At 42.6% G+C, this 17,886-nt stretch overlaps 1 protein-coding gene across 1 annotated transcript in view; it reads right to left on the bottom strand.

Annotated features, from left to right (window-relative positions):
* The window catches only part of Wdtc1 (WD and tetratricopeptide repeats 1), a 49,227-nt gene that overhangs the window by 13,886 nt on the left and 17,455 nt on the right, over positions 1 to 17,886 (bottom strand). The window contains exons 3-7 of the mRNA XM_013032259.1: positions 17,269 to 17,352; positions 9,355 to 9,401; positions 8,396 to 8,507; positions 4,065 to 4,252; positions 1,439 to 1,621 (exon numbers count right to left, since the gene is read on the bottom strand). Of these exons, the coding sequence (XP_012887713.1) occupies positions 1,439 to 1,621; positions 4,065 to 4,252; positions 8,396 to 8,507; positions 9,355 to 9,401; positions 17,269 to 17,352 (614 nt within the window). The remainder of the gene's footprint in view (positions 1 to 1,438; positions 1,622 to 4,064; positions 4,253 to 8,395; positions 8,508 to 9,354; positions 9,402 to 17,268; positions 17,353 to 17,886) is intronic.

The following is a 17,886-nucleotide window of genomic DNA, read 5'->3' on the forward strand; positions in this document are numbered from 1 at the left end:
CCTCAGGCATGCAAGGCAAGCGCTCTACCACTGAGCCACATTCCCAGCCCCTCTTATCTCTAATTAACCACCAAAAAGCCAGAAGTGGAGATGTTGCTCAAGTGCCAGAGCACTAGCCTTGAGAAAAAAAAAACAAAAAACACCTCAGGGACAGCACTCAGACCCTGAGTTCAAGCCCCAGGATTGGCACAAAACCAACAACAAAAAACCTTTAGCACTCATAGGTACAGCAGCTCACGCCACTTGGGAGGCAAAGGTAAGAACATCTCAATTTGAAGCCAGCCAGGGCAAAACATTAGCAGGACTCAATGTTAAAGACCAAGCCTGGAGACTTTATTTCAAAAAACAAGACAGACATGGCAGTATACCCCAGTAATCACAGCTATGTAGAAGAGAGGAGGATTTTGGTTTGAGGCTGGCCTCAGGAAAAAGCAGCCTATATGAAAAGCAAAAAAAGGCCTGGGACATGACTTAGGTGATAGAATACCTGCCTATCAAGTACAAGGCCCTGAGTTCATCCCTGCCTCTGCTGCCCCCTTCCCCTCCCAACCCCTTCCCCTCCCAAAAAAGTATATTTCAGTACTGCCCTTGGCGAGCCGGAGTGAATTCCACAGAAGCCAGGGTTTGTGTCTAGAGATACAGGAGGTCCTTTTTCTTGACCTAAGCAATTCCAAAGGCTAGCCACTAGATGGCTGTGGGCACACATTAGTTACAGTGCTTCCCTGCAAAGAGGTCTTGCAAACCATGTGGGTCCTCACAACCACCCTAATATCCTCGGATCTTACACAGGAGGAAGCTAAGGTTCAAGCCCATTTCCAGACATATAATGTGGAAAGAGAAGCAGAGACTGTGACACCTAACCAAGAAGCATAGAAAGCCCAGGCTATAGGAACAAATCAGGTAGGATTCTCATTATGTTCTATTTATCCTTATTTTTTTTAACAGATTCAAAATACATTTACATGTACAAAAGCAGCATGTATAAAATTATAAATCTACAACTAATTTATGGTAAGAAAATGAACAGAAAATACTATCTATAGTAATTCAGGTGACGGGATTATGGGTAAATTTTTTTTTTTTGGTCAGTTGTGCGGCTTGAACTCAGGACCTAAGAACATCCTTGAGCTCTTTTGCTCTACTGGTTTGAGCCACAGCTCCACTTCCAGTTTTCTGGTGGTTAATTGAAGATAAGAGTCTGATGGTCTTTCCTGCTGGGGCTGGCTTTGAACCATGATCCTCAGATCCTAGCCTTCTGATTGTGAGTAGCTAGGATTACAGGTATGGGCTACCAGCACCCAGCTTGGTAATTTCTTTATTATATTTCCCAAGCAGAAATGACTGTTTTGTAAACAAAAACCTTAAGCAGCCTGCTCAAGAAGAGGAGATAACAATGAAGCAAGGGGCCATGGGTTGAGGGACTCAACTCTGGGCATACCTGTGGTTGTGGATCATACGGATGTCGTAGAGCCTCACGAAGGGCCCACTAGCCCCCACCGCCAAGCAGTTGTTGTCCTGAGGATTGACCGTGAGGCACTTGGCCTCCACCAGCTGGCCACAGTACTCTGTGAGGTCAATCAGCACCTCTGAGTGTTTGCTGTTCTCCCGAAGGTCATACTGGCTGTGAGAAAGGACAGTGTTAGGGGATGGAGTCCTTCTGTGGAAAGCAAGGAAGAAAACAAGTCCTTGTTCTGCAAGAGGATCAAGAGGGCTTTGGGCCTACTACAAATACACTAAAAATACTCTTGGTATCTTTTTTTTTTTTTTTTTTGGCCAGCCCTGGGGCTTGAACTCAGGGCCTGGGCACTGTCTCTGAGCTGACACTCTACCACTTGAGCCACAGCACAGCTTTTTCTGTTTATGTGGTTCTGAGGAATCAAACCTAGGGCTCCATACTGTGTGAAGGTTCTGTTATACCCTCATACAGCCCCTTAAGGTACATACTACTGTTATTTGTTTTATAGATGAGGTCCAAGAAGTTAAATAACCTGCTGTAGAGAGTGCCAAGTGGGCAGAACTTGCTGAGAATACATTTAAACTACTTTGCTGTGTTTCTCCCTAATCTAGTTTCTTTTAGAAAACAAAGGAAGTACAGAAGTGACAGCAAAAATCCAAAGGCCAGTCCCACAGTCCCAGCAGTATGGTAAAGGTAATGCTAAAATACCTGTCAGTGGCAGCAAATACCCTCTGCTCTAGACCAGGGAAGTTTGTCTGTCAATACCTAGGTGCCTTCAGAGGTGAGGGCTATCACCCATGTGCTCAGCCAAGACCTCTGTACCAAGTAACTGCCTTGCCTTTGTAAGTCATTTTGTCCAGAAAGCTCTTCCTAAAACAATTTCTCATTGCTCTCCTGCCCCCCAAATTTTAGAAATTCCTCAATACTCTTACCATGTGTTTAGTTAGCTAAATACCACACTCCACAGTTTAGCTTTCAAGACCCAATTTCAAATACTTCTGATTCTCCAGTTTTCTAAATATGGGTTAATTACAACTCAGCATTCATCTTATATATGCCACTTTTATCCCTGCCAACACAAACTACTCATGTGGGGAATCCACTGTGACTTTTCTTGTCTATCCAAATTCCGACTGTTCTGGAAGCCCCAGTTATGTTATGATAATGGTAGGATACTTCCCTGGACTTATTATGCTTATGACCTTCAGACCCCACCCAATACCCTAAATGCTGAACCTTTTCTTCTTCTTTTTTTCTGTTGGTCATGGGGCCTGAATGCTAGGTTTGGGTGCTGTCCTTCAGCTCTTCAGCTCAAGGCTAGCGTTCTACCTCTTGAGACACAGTGCCACTTCTGGCTTTTTCTGCTTATATGGCGCTGAAGAATTGAACCCAGGGCCTCATGCATGCAAGGCAAGCACTCTACCACTGGGCCACCTTCCCAGCCCCTAACTGATGGATCTTATATAGTGGTCAGTCAAGATCAATAAGTGCATTACAGAGTTAGACATACCATTGACCATGTGCTTTCTTTTCTTTTAGTCAGTCATGGGGTCTGAACTCAGGGCTGGGTGCTGTTCCTGAACTCTTTTATTCAAGGTTAGCATTCTACCACTTTGAATTACAGCGACACTTCTAGTTTTCTGGTGTTTAATTAGAGATTAGAGTCTCATGGACTTTTGTGCCCAGCCTGGCTTTGAGCAATGATCCTCAGATCTCAGCCTCCCGAGTAGCTAGGATTACAGGCAGGAGCCACCAGTGCCTGGCTGACAATATGCTTTCTGTCTAAGTACTATGTTAAGGTTTTACAGGTGCTTTTTCATCTGAACACTCAGCTCAGCAATGGAGATACTATGATTACTCCTATTTCATAGATGGAAGGCTAAGATTCAGAGAAACTAATAGTGAAGAGACTATTTCTTGTAAAACACTGTACAGAGCTATGATTTGACCCTATTTGACTTCAGAGGCTTGCTTATAACTGCTGGATATGGTTTATATACAAATGTCTATTCTCTTTAAATTAGATGGTCAGATAAGAAGTTTCTAAAGAGGGCTGGGAAGGTGGCTCAGTGGTAGAGTGCTTGCCTTGCATGCATGAGGCCCTGGGTTTGATTTCCTCAGCACCATGTAAGCAGAAAAAAAAGACCGGAAGTGGTGCTGTGGCTCAAGTGGTAGAGCACTTGCCTTGAGCTGAAGAGCTGAGGGATAGCGCCCAGGCCCAGAGTTCAGGCCCCACGACCGGACCCCCCCCAAAAAAAAAAAAAGAAAAAGAAGTTTCTAAAGAGACAAAGAGACATGGAAAGAGCCAGCTGGAAAGCCCCAGGTAGAGAAAGAAACAGCAAGTGTGAACACCCCAAGAAGCACAGACCTGGGCATCTGAGGTGGTGAGAAGCCAGCAGGCCTGGAGATAATGCAGTGGAGGGGAGAGGGAAAGGGAGGGAGGAAGGCTAGATAGGGTAAACAAATGCTCCTAGCTGTCTGTGCACATCACTGCTGCTGGCAGACAAAGGAGTCTGGAGGGGAAAATCCAGGCTGTAGGCAGATGGGATGGCAGAGCCATCAGTATTGAGCAGAAGGGACATGGGCTACTTCAGGCCCAGACCCTTACCGGATAAGCCCATCCTCGGCGGCGCTCCAGAACGTGTTTGGCCACATGGGTGCCGTGGCGATGCGCTTCACCCGGTTTGTGTGGTCTCCAAACATGTGGATAGTCTCCTTTACTGTCAGGTCATGCACATGCACCTTGGAGTCAGCCGCCCCCGTGATCAAGATACGGTCTCCAGCATGAGGCAGGAACTGTTCAGGAGAGATTGAAAAGGGGTTGGCCATGAAAGGCCACTGGCCTGGAAATCGGTATCTCCTTTCTATCTTCATATTAGACAAGAGCCCATCTAAGCGATTCACTGAAAATAAACTAACAACAATAGCCAAAAAACTTTCAGTATCAAGTAGTAGCCTATAAAGCCATAAAACAAAATCAGGACACATACTTTACTTGGCCAACGGTAGTCATGTCCTGTACCAAGTTGGGACTACCTGAGGAGCCCTTTCCCTTTGATTCTTCCCCAAGTAAGAGCTAAGTGGATAGTCATCACAGTACCATTTCCTAAGAACTTATCACTTGTTGGACACTAGGGTAGCTACTTTATCTTACTGGAAAAGATGCTTTGGCTCAAGTGGTACTATACTAGCTATGAGCAATAAAAGATCAGGAACAGTGTCTAGGTCTTGAATTCAAGCCCCAGGCTTTGCACAAAGAGGAGAGAGAGAGGGAGAGAGAGAGAGAGAGAAGGAGAGCTCCATTACTGAAGTCAAGAACACAGTATTCTAGATGATTTATAGAAAGAACAAAATACTCACAAAGATTGTATCCAATACGAAAAAAAATAGGGTACTGTTCTATTCTCTAACTTTGAGGAAGAAATTGAGGGTGGTGTAAGTTGGATTCTTTACTTTTGAGTATAGATTTAAGTGTCTCTCTCTTCTTGTTATCTGAAATGTTTCTGCCATCCCACATTGGAGCTGACTTGTAGTCTTGAAGGGCAACATAAGCCTGCATTTGAAGAGCTGCAGTCTCACTTGACTTCAAATATTTACAGAAGAACAATCCTTTTTACACATATAATTCTCAATTGCCACATGAGGACAAAGGACAGATGAAATGGACAGGATTCAATCATCTTAAGGGAAAATTAATAGTCTCTAACCCCTGTCTGGAGATAGCACGCATTCCATGAACAGCAGAAACATGATGGAGCCCCTGCTACAGGCCTGGGGCTTTTGCAACACTTGTCATATACTGTAGTTGCCACAAGGGGGAGCATGTGGTGAAATACTGTAAATTCACAGTTTTTAAGTACCTAACCTACCTAAGGTGAGAAGCATCTTTTTCCATGAGAGGGAGAGGGAGAAGGAGGGGGGGGGGAGAGAGAGAGAGAGAGAGAGAGAGAGAATGCGTGAGTATGCGTGTGTGTGTTTGTCCTGAGGCTTAAACTCAGGGCCTGAGTACTGTCCCTGAGCTTTTTCTGCTCAGGGCTAGATCTCTACCACACTGAGCCACAGCTTCACTTCCAGCTTTTTTTGTGATTAATTGGAGGTAAGAGTTTCATGGTCTTTCCTGCCTGGACTGACTTCAAACTGTGGTCCTCAGATCTCACCCTCCTAAATAGGATTACAGATGTAGGCCCCCATTTCCCAGCTTATACTTAAAAACTATAATTATCTTGCCCAAGGTCTTACATGTTAGGTCTTAACATTAGGAAGTACTGTAACTATCACCAAATTGTGGTCTCTAAACTTATGATTCCAAATGGATAGTTTAGGTTCTCCTATTTGTAGGTCTGACTACCGAGACTCAAATTAGATCTAAACTTTTCAGCTTTTTGTGGTGCAGCAGATCCCATACAAATTTGTGCTGATCATCAAAACTATAAAAAAGCAAGCTAAAGATAATCTGCTGGTCATGTAAGAAGTAACTGTCACTGTTCTGCCTCTAAAAAAACCCACAGAAATGTAGCCAGTTGTAGTGGCTCACACCTGTAATCCTGGCCACTCAGGAGGTAAGGATCAGGAGGCCACCTCAAAAGTTAAAAATAAAAAGTGAGATTCCCATTTCAACAAATAAGTTGGAACTACTTAAAAAATAAAATTATAGTAAGAAAAAAAGAAAAAGAAGCTGCAAACAGAGATTAATGCCTATGATCCTAGCTACGAGGGAGACAGACCCAAGAGATCAGGGTCCAAGGCTGAACCTTGTCTCAAAAATAACCAAAGCAAAAGAAGTATTAGGAGCATGGCTCAAGTGGTAGAGTGGAAGGCCCTGTGTACAAACGCCAGTTCTGCCAACAAAATTTTTTTAAATCATAGAAATGTATCTAGAGTAGGATGCTGGAATGGGCAGTAAAAATCAAAGCTTGTAAAAGAGGCAGCTTTAGGATCTGAGCTCTCTAATCTAGTTCATGGTTCAGACATCTTTATATTAATAAAATATTTCTTAGTTAGGCTTTCCAAAGGCCAGTCTCATTCTTATATACACTCATTTTAGAATTTCAGAGCTGGAAAGACCCTTCCTTATAAGTCACTTCCTCCAACCTCAAATCTGGTAGACAAAGTACCCAAAGAGTAGATAATTTCAGTGGTAGGACGTTTGCTACATGCAGAATTCTGTGCTACACTTTTCAAATAGCTCTAAGCATCAGACAATTCTTCCCTTCTTCAGGCCCACATGCACTTCTGTGGATTCACAGACACTCGGTCTAGGTCTGTTTTCTGGGATCAGAAAAGGATGAGCCACATGTTACTTTCATGTAAGAAGCTTCAAAGGTCTATAAATCACTTTCAAACTCTTTCTCAGCTCAACTTCCCTCAACAAGTCAAAGATTTATTTCCTATGAATAGAACACCTAGAAGTACCAAGGCCAGATGGTTTAAAACTCAATTACACATACACACATACGTACTACTAGGGTTTGAACTAAGGGCCTACTCCAGATCTCATACTCCTGAGTAGCTAGGACTGTTTATTACAGGCATGCTAGTCTCAATTATATAATTGAACTAAAAGTTAATCTGTGAATTACTACTTTTTGTTGTTATTGTTGATCATGGGGCTTGAACTCTGGGTGTGAGCGCTGTCCCTCAGCTCTTCAGCTCAAGGCTAGCATTCTACCACTTGAGCTACAGTGCCACTTCCGGTTTATTGGTGATTTACTGGAGGTAAGAGTTTCATGGACTTTCCTGCCTGGGCTGGCTTTGAACCACAATCCTCAGATCTCAGCCTCCTGAGTAGTTATGATTACAGGCATGAGCCACCGGTGCCCAGTTTACTACTACTACTATTTTTTTTTTGGGTCCGGTCGTGGGGCCTGAACTCTGGGCCTGGGTGCTGTCCCTCAGCTCTTCAGCTCAAGGCTAGCGCTCTACCACTTGAGCCACAGCGCCACTTCCAGCTTTTTTCTTTTTGCTTATATGGTGCTGGGAATCGAACCCAGGGCCTCAGGCATGCAAGGCAAGCGCTCTACCACTGAGCCACCTTCCCAGCCCCACTACTACTATTTTTTAAATTAAGTGATCTTTTTTTTTTGTTGTTGTTGGTCTTGGGGCTTGAACTCTGAGCTTGGGCACTGTCCCTACACTCTTCAGCTCAAGGCCAGTGCTCTACCACTTCAACTACAGTGCCACTTCCGGTTTTCTAGTGGTTTATTGGAGATAAGAGTCTCATGGACTTTCATGCCCGGGCTGGCTTTGAACCACAATCCTCAGATCTCAGCCTCCTGAGTGGCATGAGCCACTAGAGCCCAGCTAAGTGATCTTTTTCCATTTGTTCATAGGGAGATTTTCTTTTTCTTTCCTTTTTTTTTTCTTCAGTCATAAGGCTTAAACTCAGGGCCTGGGTGCTATCCCTGAGCTTTTTTTGCTCAAAGCTATCTCTCTACCACTTGAGCCATAGCGCCACTTCTGTTTTTCTGGTGGTTAATTAGAGATCAGAGTCTCCCAGATTTTGCTGCCCAGGCTGGCTATGAACCACAATCCTCAGATCTCAGCCTCCTAAGTAACTAGGATTACAGGCATGAGAGACTGGCACCCAGCTCACAAGGAGATTATCTTTAGCCACTTAAAAAAAAACACACACACAACAAAAGAATAAACATGCTCCAAGAGTTCAGGTCACAATTTTCAAGAGGCAAAAAAGGAATTCAAACCCAGTACCAATCTGCTTCTGAAGTTCATGCTCAGAACCATTCCTTGACATTTCCACTCACATTAATGCAGAGAGGAAGATGATCATGGAAAAGAGATGGGGTTTCAAGCATCACTATCAGTCACTCAGACCACAGGTTTCTGTGACCCCAAGGGAATACATGGGACAACACATTCTAACACAGGCATGCTCACAGCCCAGTCATATTTTTCACTTGCTCTGTGGCTTGTCCTGCTCACCTTGACAGAGAAGATATTTGCAGTGTGTCCAGTGTGCATGGAGAGCAGCTTCTTGTGGTGCAGCGGGTCCCACACAATCGTGTGCTGGTCATCGGAACCAGAGGCCAGCAAGCTGTGGGCAGAGTCAGGGGCCTTGACTTCTCAAGTTCTCCAACCCCCCTCCTGCCTTCCATATTTCCAGCTAATAAGCAGTAATTAGGCCACAGAGAACTTGAAGGGCAGACATCAAAGTTACCTTGTAAACATTAGTAGGTTCTCTAATATTTTGTTCTAAGAATTTTCCTCTCTAAACATATTGTTGTGTGTGTGTATGTTCGTAATAGTACTAAAACTCAGGGCCTTGCATTCTCACTTGGCTTTTTTGGCCAAGGCTGGCACTTTACCACTTGAGCCACTTGAGCTTTTCATTGATAAATTAGAAATAAGAGTCTGTCCAATTTGTCTACCTGGATTTGTGTGACTTCTAGCCTCAGATCTCAGCCTCCAGACTAGTGTCTGATGAACACACTGTCTTATTATAAAAAACGGGGCTGGGCATCAGTGGCTCACACCTGTAATCCTAGCTATTCAGGAAGGTGAAATCTGGAGGACTGAGGTTTGAAGCCAGCTTTGGCAGAAAAATCTGTGTAGCTTTTTTCTGGTTAATTAGAGACTAGGCTAGAAGTATGGCTCAAGAAGTAGAGCATCAGCTGTGCGCAAGCAAGAGAGTGAATATAAGGCCCTGAGTTCAAGCTCTAGTACAGGCAAACAAAAGAAAGTCCACATGACTGGGTTTGGGTGGTTATCCAGCCTTCTGTCTACCTGGGTTAATAGTTTAAGTGTGTGTTATTATAACTATGACAGTTATGGGGTAGACCATAAGAGCAGAGAACAGCTGTTTCTTTTCATGAGGAGAAACTCCCTTCTCCCAACCTCCTCCCCCTCTCCCCCTTTTTCAGCACCTTCTAGCTCATACTTACTCTCCTTTCTCATTCCACTCCAGACAGTTGACACATCCCGAGTGACCCTGGGGGAACAAATGGAGAGACAGCTGGTTAGATTCTCCAGGGTAAGTCAACACTGGGAAGGGGACAGGCCTTGTAATCTCACTAGACACTGAGGTACAAAAGGCATGTTTTATCGATCCCATTTTGCAGAAAAGTAAACTGAAGCTTTGATAGTAATGCGTAATAGAAGTAAGATTAAAAACCATTTTGCTCCTGCCACTAGAAGGGACATGTCAACAGTTCCTTCAAGGGACAAGCTCATCAGGAATAGAAAGTTTGCTTTCAGAGGAGTATGTGATCAGTGGGCAACCAAATAATGAGGATTAGCTTCCATTCATTTCAAGTACTTTCTGCATGCCAGATAGAGCTCAGATGCTGGGGTGCACCAGTGTGTGAAACAGAGCCTCTGGTCTTCTGAAGCTTACTTCAAGAAGGTAGAGAAAGAGAGCTTGGTGCAGAAGGGAAAACTGGGCTAATCATGATCTTGAGGATTTGAACTGAGGAAAAAAGAGATATTATAATAGTTAATAGCAGATGCTAAAGTTGAAAGTGAGCAGTGAAGTTTGGGAATTCATGAATAAGCAGGAGCAGATACAAAGCTACTGTTCTGTCCGGCACCTTCCCTTCTTCCTAACAGCACTGTGACTTACATTTAGTTATTATCTTCCTGCTCTAAATCAGTTTCAGGAAGCACAAGTATATTATCCTTGCCACAGTGATGGTCTCAGAAACTCAGGCCTAAACCAAATGTATATGACATTCACTTGGCTACCACAATTGTCTCTATAGTGAACCTGTGATTCCAGATGCAAGGTGAAACAGGTACTGGAAGCTTCTGGAAAAAGTTTTTGATTCTTAGGAACAAATCCATGGAAGAAATACCTTTCTTCCTCTGACTGCTGGAGATATGGACTGACTCCTGGAATTGCTGCACACATTTTGCCACCATGAGGAAAGTTAGCCTGAAGTTAACACACAGGGGAGATCTTACCCAAGAGAATCAGAGAAAATGGAATCGACAGACCAGAGTAACCAACCATGACTCCTATCTACTTCTACTCTTTTAATCAAGTGAGCCAATCAAGTTCACTATCGTTTAAGGGAACTTAAGTTAGGCTATTACTTGTGACAGTTTCAACTCCTCTTCAGGTCTGTGTGCATTATGGCTCTGTATCAAGGAGGCTGTTTCCTGAGAAAGGATTTGTGGATTATGTTGACTATATCTCCAAGACCAGGCCCAGTACAAGGCAGATAGGTCTCTGTTATGAACTGATCAAAGGAGTCCACTGGAACCAGAGGAAAGAATTGAGAGATATGGACAAACCTAATTTTCCAACTGTCTAGTTAGGAAAGGTTGTTCCTCTCATCTTTCTCTCATTCCCTTTGCCCTGTAAAGATCCTCATCTGGTTCTTTTCTCAGATGCTCCACTTACCTACCTGACTGACACATTCTCTGCTCAAACCTGCCTTGCTACTTGCTTACCTGAGATCTCTTGCCTTCCTAAGTACTGGTCAAAACCTATATATATCTGGTTGGTTACTTGCCTCAGAATCATGTCTGTCTGTATTCCTCTTATTTTTCCATCAGGCTCTAAATTACTTGTGCCCAGGAGTCACAGCTCCAACTCTGAATCTCCCAGAGCACTGAGAACCTTGAATGACTGCCACTTACTGAGGTGTTTTCAAAGAGCCAGGCATAGGGCTAGGCTATGTTGAGCACTTGTGGTAGGCAGAATAATGGCCCCCCTACAGATGTTCTGCCCTAATTCTCTGAGACCTGTGAATATGTTATTTCAGGTGGCAAAAGGGACTTTGCAGATGTGATTAAGGCTAAGGACCTTGAGATGGAGAGATTATCCTAGATTATCCAGTTGGACCCAATCTAATCCCAACCATCCTTAAAAATCAGAGACCCTTTCCTAGCTGCAGAGAACTAGAGGGATGGAGGTGCAAAAGGGACTCGACTTACTGTTCCTGGCTTAGAAGAAAAAGCCAAGAGTCTTTTCCTCTAGAAATTGGGAACAACAAGAAAAGAGATTATTCTAGACTAAAGAAACAGTCCTGGGGCTGGGAAGGTAGCTCAGTGGTAGAGTGCTTGCCTTGTATGCATGAGGCCCTCAGTTCGATTCCTCAGCACCACATAAGCAGAAAAGGCTGGAAGTGGGGCTGAGGCTCAAGAGGTAGAGCGCTAGTCTACAGCTGAAGAGCTGAAGGACAGTGCCCAGGCCCAGAGTTCAGGCCCCACAACCGACAAAAAACAAACAAACAAGCAAAAAAAAAAAAGAAAGAAACATAGTCCTGCCAACAACTTGCTTTTAGCCTAGTGAAACCTGTCTGACTTCTGATCTACAAACTGAAAGCTAATAAATTTGTGTTGTTTTTAGGTCACTAAGTTTGTGGCTTTATTTTTTTAAAAGTCACAAACTAGAAATAATCTAAAAAGCCAACAGAATGGATAAGCAAACTGTGGTATATGAGTGTAGCAGAGTCCCTTTCAGTAATATAAGAGAATGAGAATGAGATACACATAACAGCATGGATGCAACTCAAAAAGCTCTGAACACAAAAAGCCAGACACAACAAATATACACTACGTAATTCTATTTATATGAAGTATCAGAAAGGGCAAAACTATCTTATTGTGGTGGCAGCCACACAACTGTCAAACGTCATGATCTCAATTCTGAGACCTATGCACTTTATTTTAGGACATTATACCTGGATTATGAACCCAGAAAGGTTGCAGTAACTGCAACAGTAGTAGCTAATACACACTGAGCACTATTTCACTGTGCATCAAGCATGGTGCCCTTCATATGTACTCTACAGAATCTTATGATGGAAATACCACTACTATTCTTTTTCTGATGACAATAAACTTTAATGTATAGAAGGTACTATACTAAGTAGCACAACCAGAATGTGAGCTCATGTCTGACAGAGTCAAGCTTGGCATATTTTTCCTCTCTACCAGAATTTGATCTTAGAGCTTCACGCTTGAACTTGCTTGCTTGTACATACAACCTCCAGCCAAGCTCCCAATGGCTAATTGGAGATAGAGTCTCATGGTTTTTTTAGCCCAACCTGGCTTCAAACCAAGATCTTCCGGATCTCATCTCCTGAATAGCTAGGATTATAGGTATGAACTACTAGCACTTGGCTCAAGGTTGGCTTTTCACCATGATGCCACACTGATTTTTGAAACTTAAGAACTCTCCCTCTTAAAACTTAATAACTGCTATGTGCCACCATTTACTGGGTTTAGGGAGACACAACTGGGTCAGAAAGATAAACATCTTGTCCTTATACAGTTGGTGAGATTTAGTTTTCTCTCAGTGCTTATTTAGTTTTCTCTTGTGTTACTATGCTCTCTTCATAAGGTTCACTACAGATGAATATAGAATATTCTTCCAAAGGTTAATGTTTATCCATCTCTCTCTCTGTTGTAAATTTACATTAGAAGACATGAAAAGGAACAATTTAAATGTATTTCAGGACTGGAGATGTACCTCAAGTGGACCAGTGCTTTCCAAGCAAGTGCAAGGCCCTGAACTCAAATCCCAGTGCTGAAAAGATTTTGGCTAGGTGATGGCTGAAGACTTTTGGTGCATCCTCAGTACTTGGGAGGCTGCAGGAGGATCAGGGGCTCAAGGCTACCTTGGGTAGCACAGTAAGATCTCATCTCAAAACAATAAAAAAACCACATATACTTTTTCAACTAGTTCATTTTAGCTAAAAATTCTAAACATTTTTAAGTATAGTAGGTCAAGGCCTTACTAACTCATAACAGAATAAGGTCTCTTATTCAATCTTTCAACTGTTATATGAGCATGATGAGCAGTTTGAATACTGAGAGGGAACAAATCAAAGATCTGAAGGAAAAGCATTCCAGGTATAAGGAAGCTCCTACACAAAGGTAGGGAAAAGCTTTGCATGCTACACAATAGTATGAAGACAACTGCACAGACCACACTGACAAAGGGAACATAGGAAGATGAACAAAGTGGGCTTGGGGAGGTAAATAGAGGCTGGAATCCAAGTGCTATGGAAAGATTCAAGAGGCCAGGGATTGTTGAACTTCATTTTATAGTCATCTCTTAATTTACAGTACATTGCTAGGTACCCATTATTTATCTCACTATAGAAGCAGATTGATGATTGGCTACTACTTTGGTTTTCAGGTGCTTTAAGGAATTAATTTACTGAATTACCTAAAGGAGTGGCTGACAATTTTTTGAAGGGCCAGCTAGTAGATATTTTAGGCTTTGTGTGCCATATGGTCTCTGTCTGAATTACTCAATTCTGCTGCTGAATCACTAAAGCAGACAGACAATACATAAATGAATGAGTGTGGCTGTATTCCCATAAAACTTTATTTGTAAAAACAGGTGGCACGAGCCTTGAAACTCATGGAAATGCAAAGAACCAAGAATATCCAAACAACCTTGAAAAAGAATGAAGTTGGAAGATATACTTCTAACTTCATAACTTGCTACAGAGTGGTACTGGCATACAAGGACAGACATTTAGATCAATAAAGCAGAGTTGAAAGTTCATAAATAAGTCTATATAGTTACAGTCACTTGGTTTCTGGTAAAAGTGCCAGACAATTCAGTAGAGAAAGAGTTTTCAATAAATGTGCTGGGACAATAGGCTATTCACATGCAAAAGAATATACACATACACACATATATTTACTATGTATATAAATAACAATATCATATATAAAAGGAATATAGAATGAATCAAAGATCTACATAGAATATAGACAATAAAATACTTGAAGGAAAACCAGTATAAATCTTCATAGCCTTGAGTTATCAATGGTTTTTCAGATATAACATCAAAGGCCCAAGGGACCAAAGAAACTTTAACAATTTTTTTATATCAAAGGCAAGATGAAGAGGGTGAGGTGTGACTCAGTGATAAAGCACATGTCTAGCAAGTGTCAAGCCTTGAGTTCAAACCCAAGTACTGCCAGAAAGAAAAGAAAAAAAGAGGACACAGAAGAGTAGCATATGTGAAGATGAAGATAATGAATGGATGCCAGGGGCCACCCACACTAGAGCCTTTGGAGAAGGCAAGCCTCCTTTGATTTTAGACTTCTGAACTCAAGAACTGTGAGGGGGGCTGTGAGGGAAGGTGGCTCAGTGGTAGAGCGCTTGCCTTGCATGCATGAGGCCCTGGGTTTGATTCTTCAGCACCACACAAGCAGAAAAAGCAGGAAGTGGCGCTGTGGCTCAAGTGGTAAGAACACTAGCCTTGAGCTGAAGAGCTCAGGGACAGTGCCCAGGCCCAGAGTTCAGGCCCCATGACCAAAACCTCCAAAAAAACCAAAAACAAAATGAAACAAAAAACTGTGAAGGGGCAAATGTCTTATTCATTTATTTTGGCAGTACTGGGTGTGCTCCGAACCTCATGCTTGCTTAGGCAAGCATTCTACCACTTGAGCCATACCTCCAGCACCTTTGTCTGTTATTTCAAATCAACTAACAGCAGCCTCCAAAAGGATCCTCCTAAGAGGAAAGCAGAAAGGTCAGAGTCAGAGTGAGAAGACTAGGAGACTGCACTGTTGGCACTAGAGAGGGAGGAAAGAACTACAAGATAAAGGATTCAGGGTCTCTAGAAGCTACAAAAGGTGAGACATGGATACTTCCATAAACCTCCAGTAGGGACCTGCCTGCAACATCTGGAGGCCTGCCTGTCAGATTCCTGCCTTCAGAACTGTGGGTTGTTTTGTTATAGCAGCTACAGGACACACATACATACTATCATCATGGTTTTCATGTCCAGTGTCATGATGGCCTAGTACTTAGAGCAGTTGCTCACAGCCTAGCCTCACTTACTCTAGATCTTAAGAGTAACTTTGAACTAGGAAGGTGGCTCAGTGGTAGAGTGCTTGCCTCGCATGCATGAGGCTCTGGGTTTGATTCTTCAGCACCATATAAACAGAAAAATCCAGAAGAGGTGCTGAGGCTCAAGTGAGGTAAAGAGCTGAAGGATAGCACCCAGACCCATAGTTCAAGCCCCACAACTGACCAAAAAAAAAGAGAAGAGTAACTTTGTTGCTCATAGCCTGGCCTCAGTCCCTTTACTCAGTCCAGCCAGACTATCACAAGTCTAAAGGTGACCCACAGATGGACTCTGAACCCTTGTTTCTTCCCCCAACCTTTTACTTTTGACTTTTTTCCTCCCAATCACAAGTATCACGCATGTTGTATAATCAACCTGCAGACCAGAGGAAAGGTGGAATTGTAAAATGTCACACTCAGTGCCACATTCAGCCTTTCACATGTATCTCTCTGAGTGGTTTCATTTTAAGTTAGCAAAATTATATCTGTCAGTCTTCCTTTGAATGATCAGAGCATCTTGCTGAGCAGGGCTTGTTTTCTATGGTGACAACTAGCTGGTATTGAGTATGGTCACCACCCTGCTGTAAGAAGAGAATTCTCAGTGGATTGAGGACTCCATCCAGCCCTGGGACAAACCCTGTTCCACACCAACCCTGTCAATCTTTACTTGGCTTAAAAGTAGTAGTCATTTAGCAACTGCTTAATAGCTGAATATGGGATCCTGAAGTTCTATTCCTGGATATATGCTCAAAAGAATGGAGTATAAACAAATGCATGGATATTCATGTTCATGAGAAAAAAGATAAGAAAAGTACCAGTGTCCATTACAGACTGATGGTCACAAATGTCAATACACTAAAACATCACTAAGCCATAAAAAAAAACAAGGTTGGCTGGGAATGTGGCTTAGTGGTAGAGTGCTTGCCTAGCATGCATGAAACCCAGAGTTCAATTCCTCAATACCACATAAACAGAAAAAAGCCAGAAGTGGTGCTGTGGTTCAAATAGTAGAGTGCTGCCCTTCAGCAAAAGAAGCTCAGGGATAGTGCCCAGGCCTTGAGTTCAATCCCCAGGAAAGACAAATAAAAAACAACAACAACAACAAAAAACCCCAAGGCTGTGTGACATATATAAAAATACATGAAAAAGTATTTTATCAAAATACAAAACAGAAAATATCGTAATAAAACATGATGCCCAGCCCTGGTGGCTTATGCCTGTAACCCTAGCTATTCAGGAGGCTGAGATCTAAGAATTTTGGTTCAAAGCTAGCCAGGGCAGGAAAGTCCATAAGCCTTTTATCTCTAATTAATCACTGGAAAACCAGAAGTGGAGCTGTGGCTCTAAGTGGTAGAATGCTAGCCTTGAGCAGACCAAGGTCCTGAGTTCAAGCCCAAGAACTGGAAACAAAAACAAACAAACAAACAAAAAACCTAAAAAACAAGAGCAAATCCTATTTACTAGCTATATCCCTCAAAGCATTGCTTAAGACTAAAATGAGAAAGTATACATATATTATGTATGTTTGTATATGAAAACCCCATAAATTAAAAATTCCCATATGTAGGTAAGAATCTTGACTATGCCAATAGTTAAAATGGTGATATGGAATTCAAAAGACTTTTCCAGCCATGAAGCAAGTAATATATTCAAAAAATAATTTCTATGTGACCATGTAGATCACTAAACTAGATTTGTATTTAGGGGCTGGGAAGGTGGCTCAGTGGTGAGTGCTTGCGTTGCATGCTTGAGGCCCTGGGTTCAATTCCTCAGCACTATATAAGCAGAAAAAGATGGAAGTGGCGCTGTGGCTCAAGTGGTAAAGCGCTAGCCTTGAGCTGAAGAGCTCAGGGACAGTGCCCAGGCCAGAGTTCAAGCCCCACCACCAACCAAAAAAAAAAAAAAAAAGATTCGTATTTAGCTGCATAATAGAAATGCCACAAAAAATGCCATAACCTTTAGGTATGATCTGTAGAAGAAAAACTTGTCTTTGCCTTGAATGGAAAACAGGTAGGGTACAAACTAGAACTCTTACCTGCAGCTCTGCTTCTAGGCCTAGCCGCCGGATAAAGGGGTCAGTGACATGGTAGCGCCGTTCAAAGCTCAGGGCACCCCGCTCCTAGAGAACAGAAACAAACTCATGGTTTCCTTGGTTCAACTCAACATGATATATTGTATACTTTTCCTATATCCAGTCCTGTGCTGGGCACTATAGGATCCAGAAAAAATAACAAGAAATTGACCTGTAGGAGTTTGTACTACTCTGGGCAAGGGTTAGAACCTAACAGAAAAGCACAAACAATTCAGTACTCAGTTGTACTTTTTAAAAATAAAAATGAGCTAGGAGCCTCTGGCTCATACCTGTATTCCTAGCTACTCAGGAGAGGATATGAGGATTGAGGTTAGAAGCCAGCCCAGGCAATTCTGTGAGACTCTTATTTCCAACTAACCACCAATGAGCTGGAGATGGAGCAGTGGTTCAAATGAAAGAACAGCAGCCTTAAGCAAAAAAAATTAAGGGAAAGTGCCCAGACCCTGAGCTTAAGCCCCAGTATTCACACACAGAAACAAAGAAACAAAGAAAGAAAGAAAGAAAGAAAGAAAGAAAGAAAGAAAGAAAGAAAGAAAGAAAGAAAGAAAGAAAGAAAGAAAG

This window comes from Dipodomys ordii, unplaced genomic scaffold, assembly GCF_000151885.1.
Source record: "Dipodomys ordii isolate 6190 unplaced genomic scaffold, Dord_2.0 Scaffold6, whole genome shotgun sequence".
NCBI classification, from domain to species: domain Eukaryota; kingdom Metazoa; phylum Chordata; class Mammalia; order Rodentia; family Heteromyidae; genus Dipodomys; species Dipodomys ordii.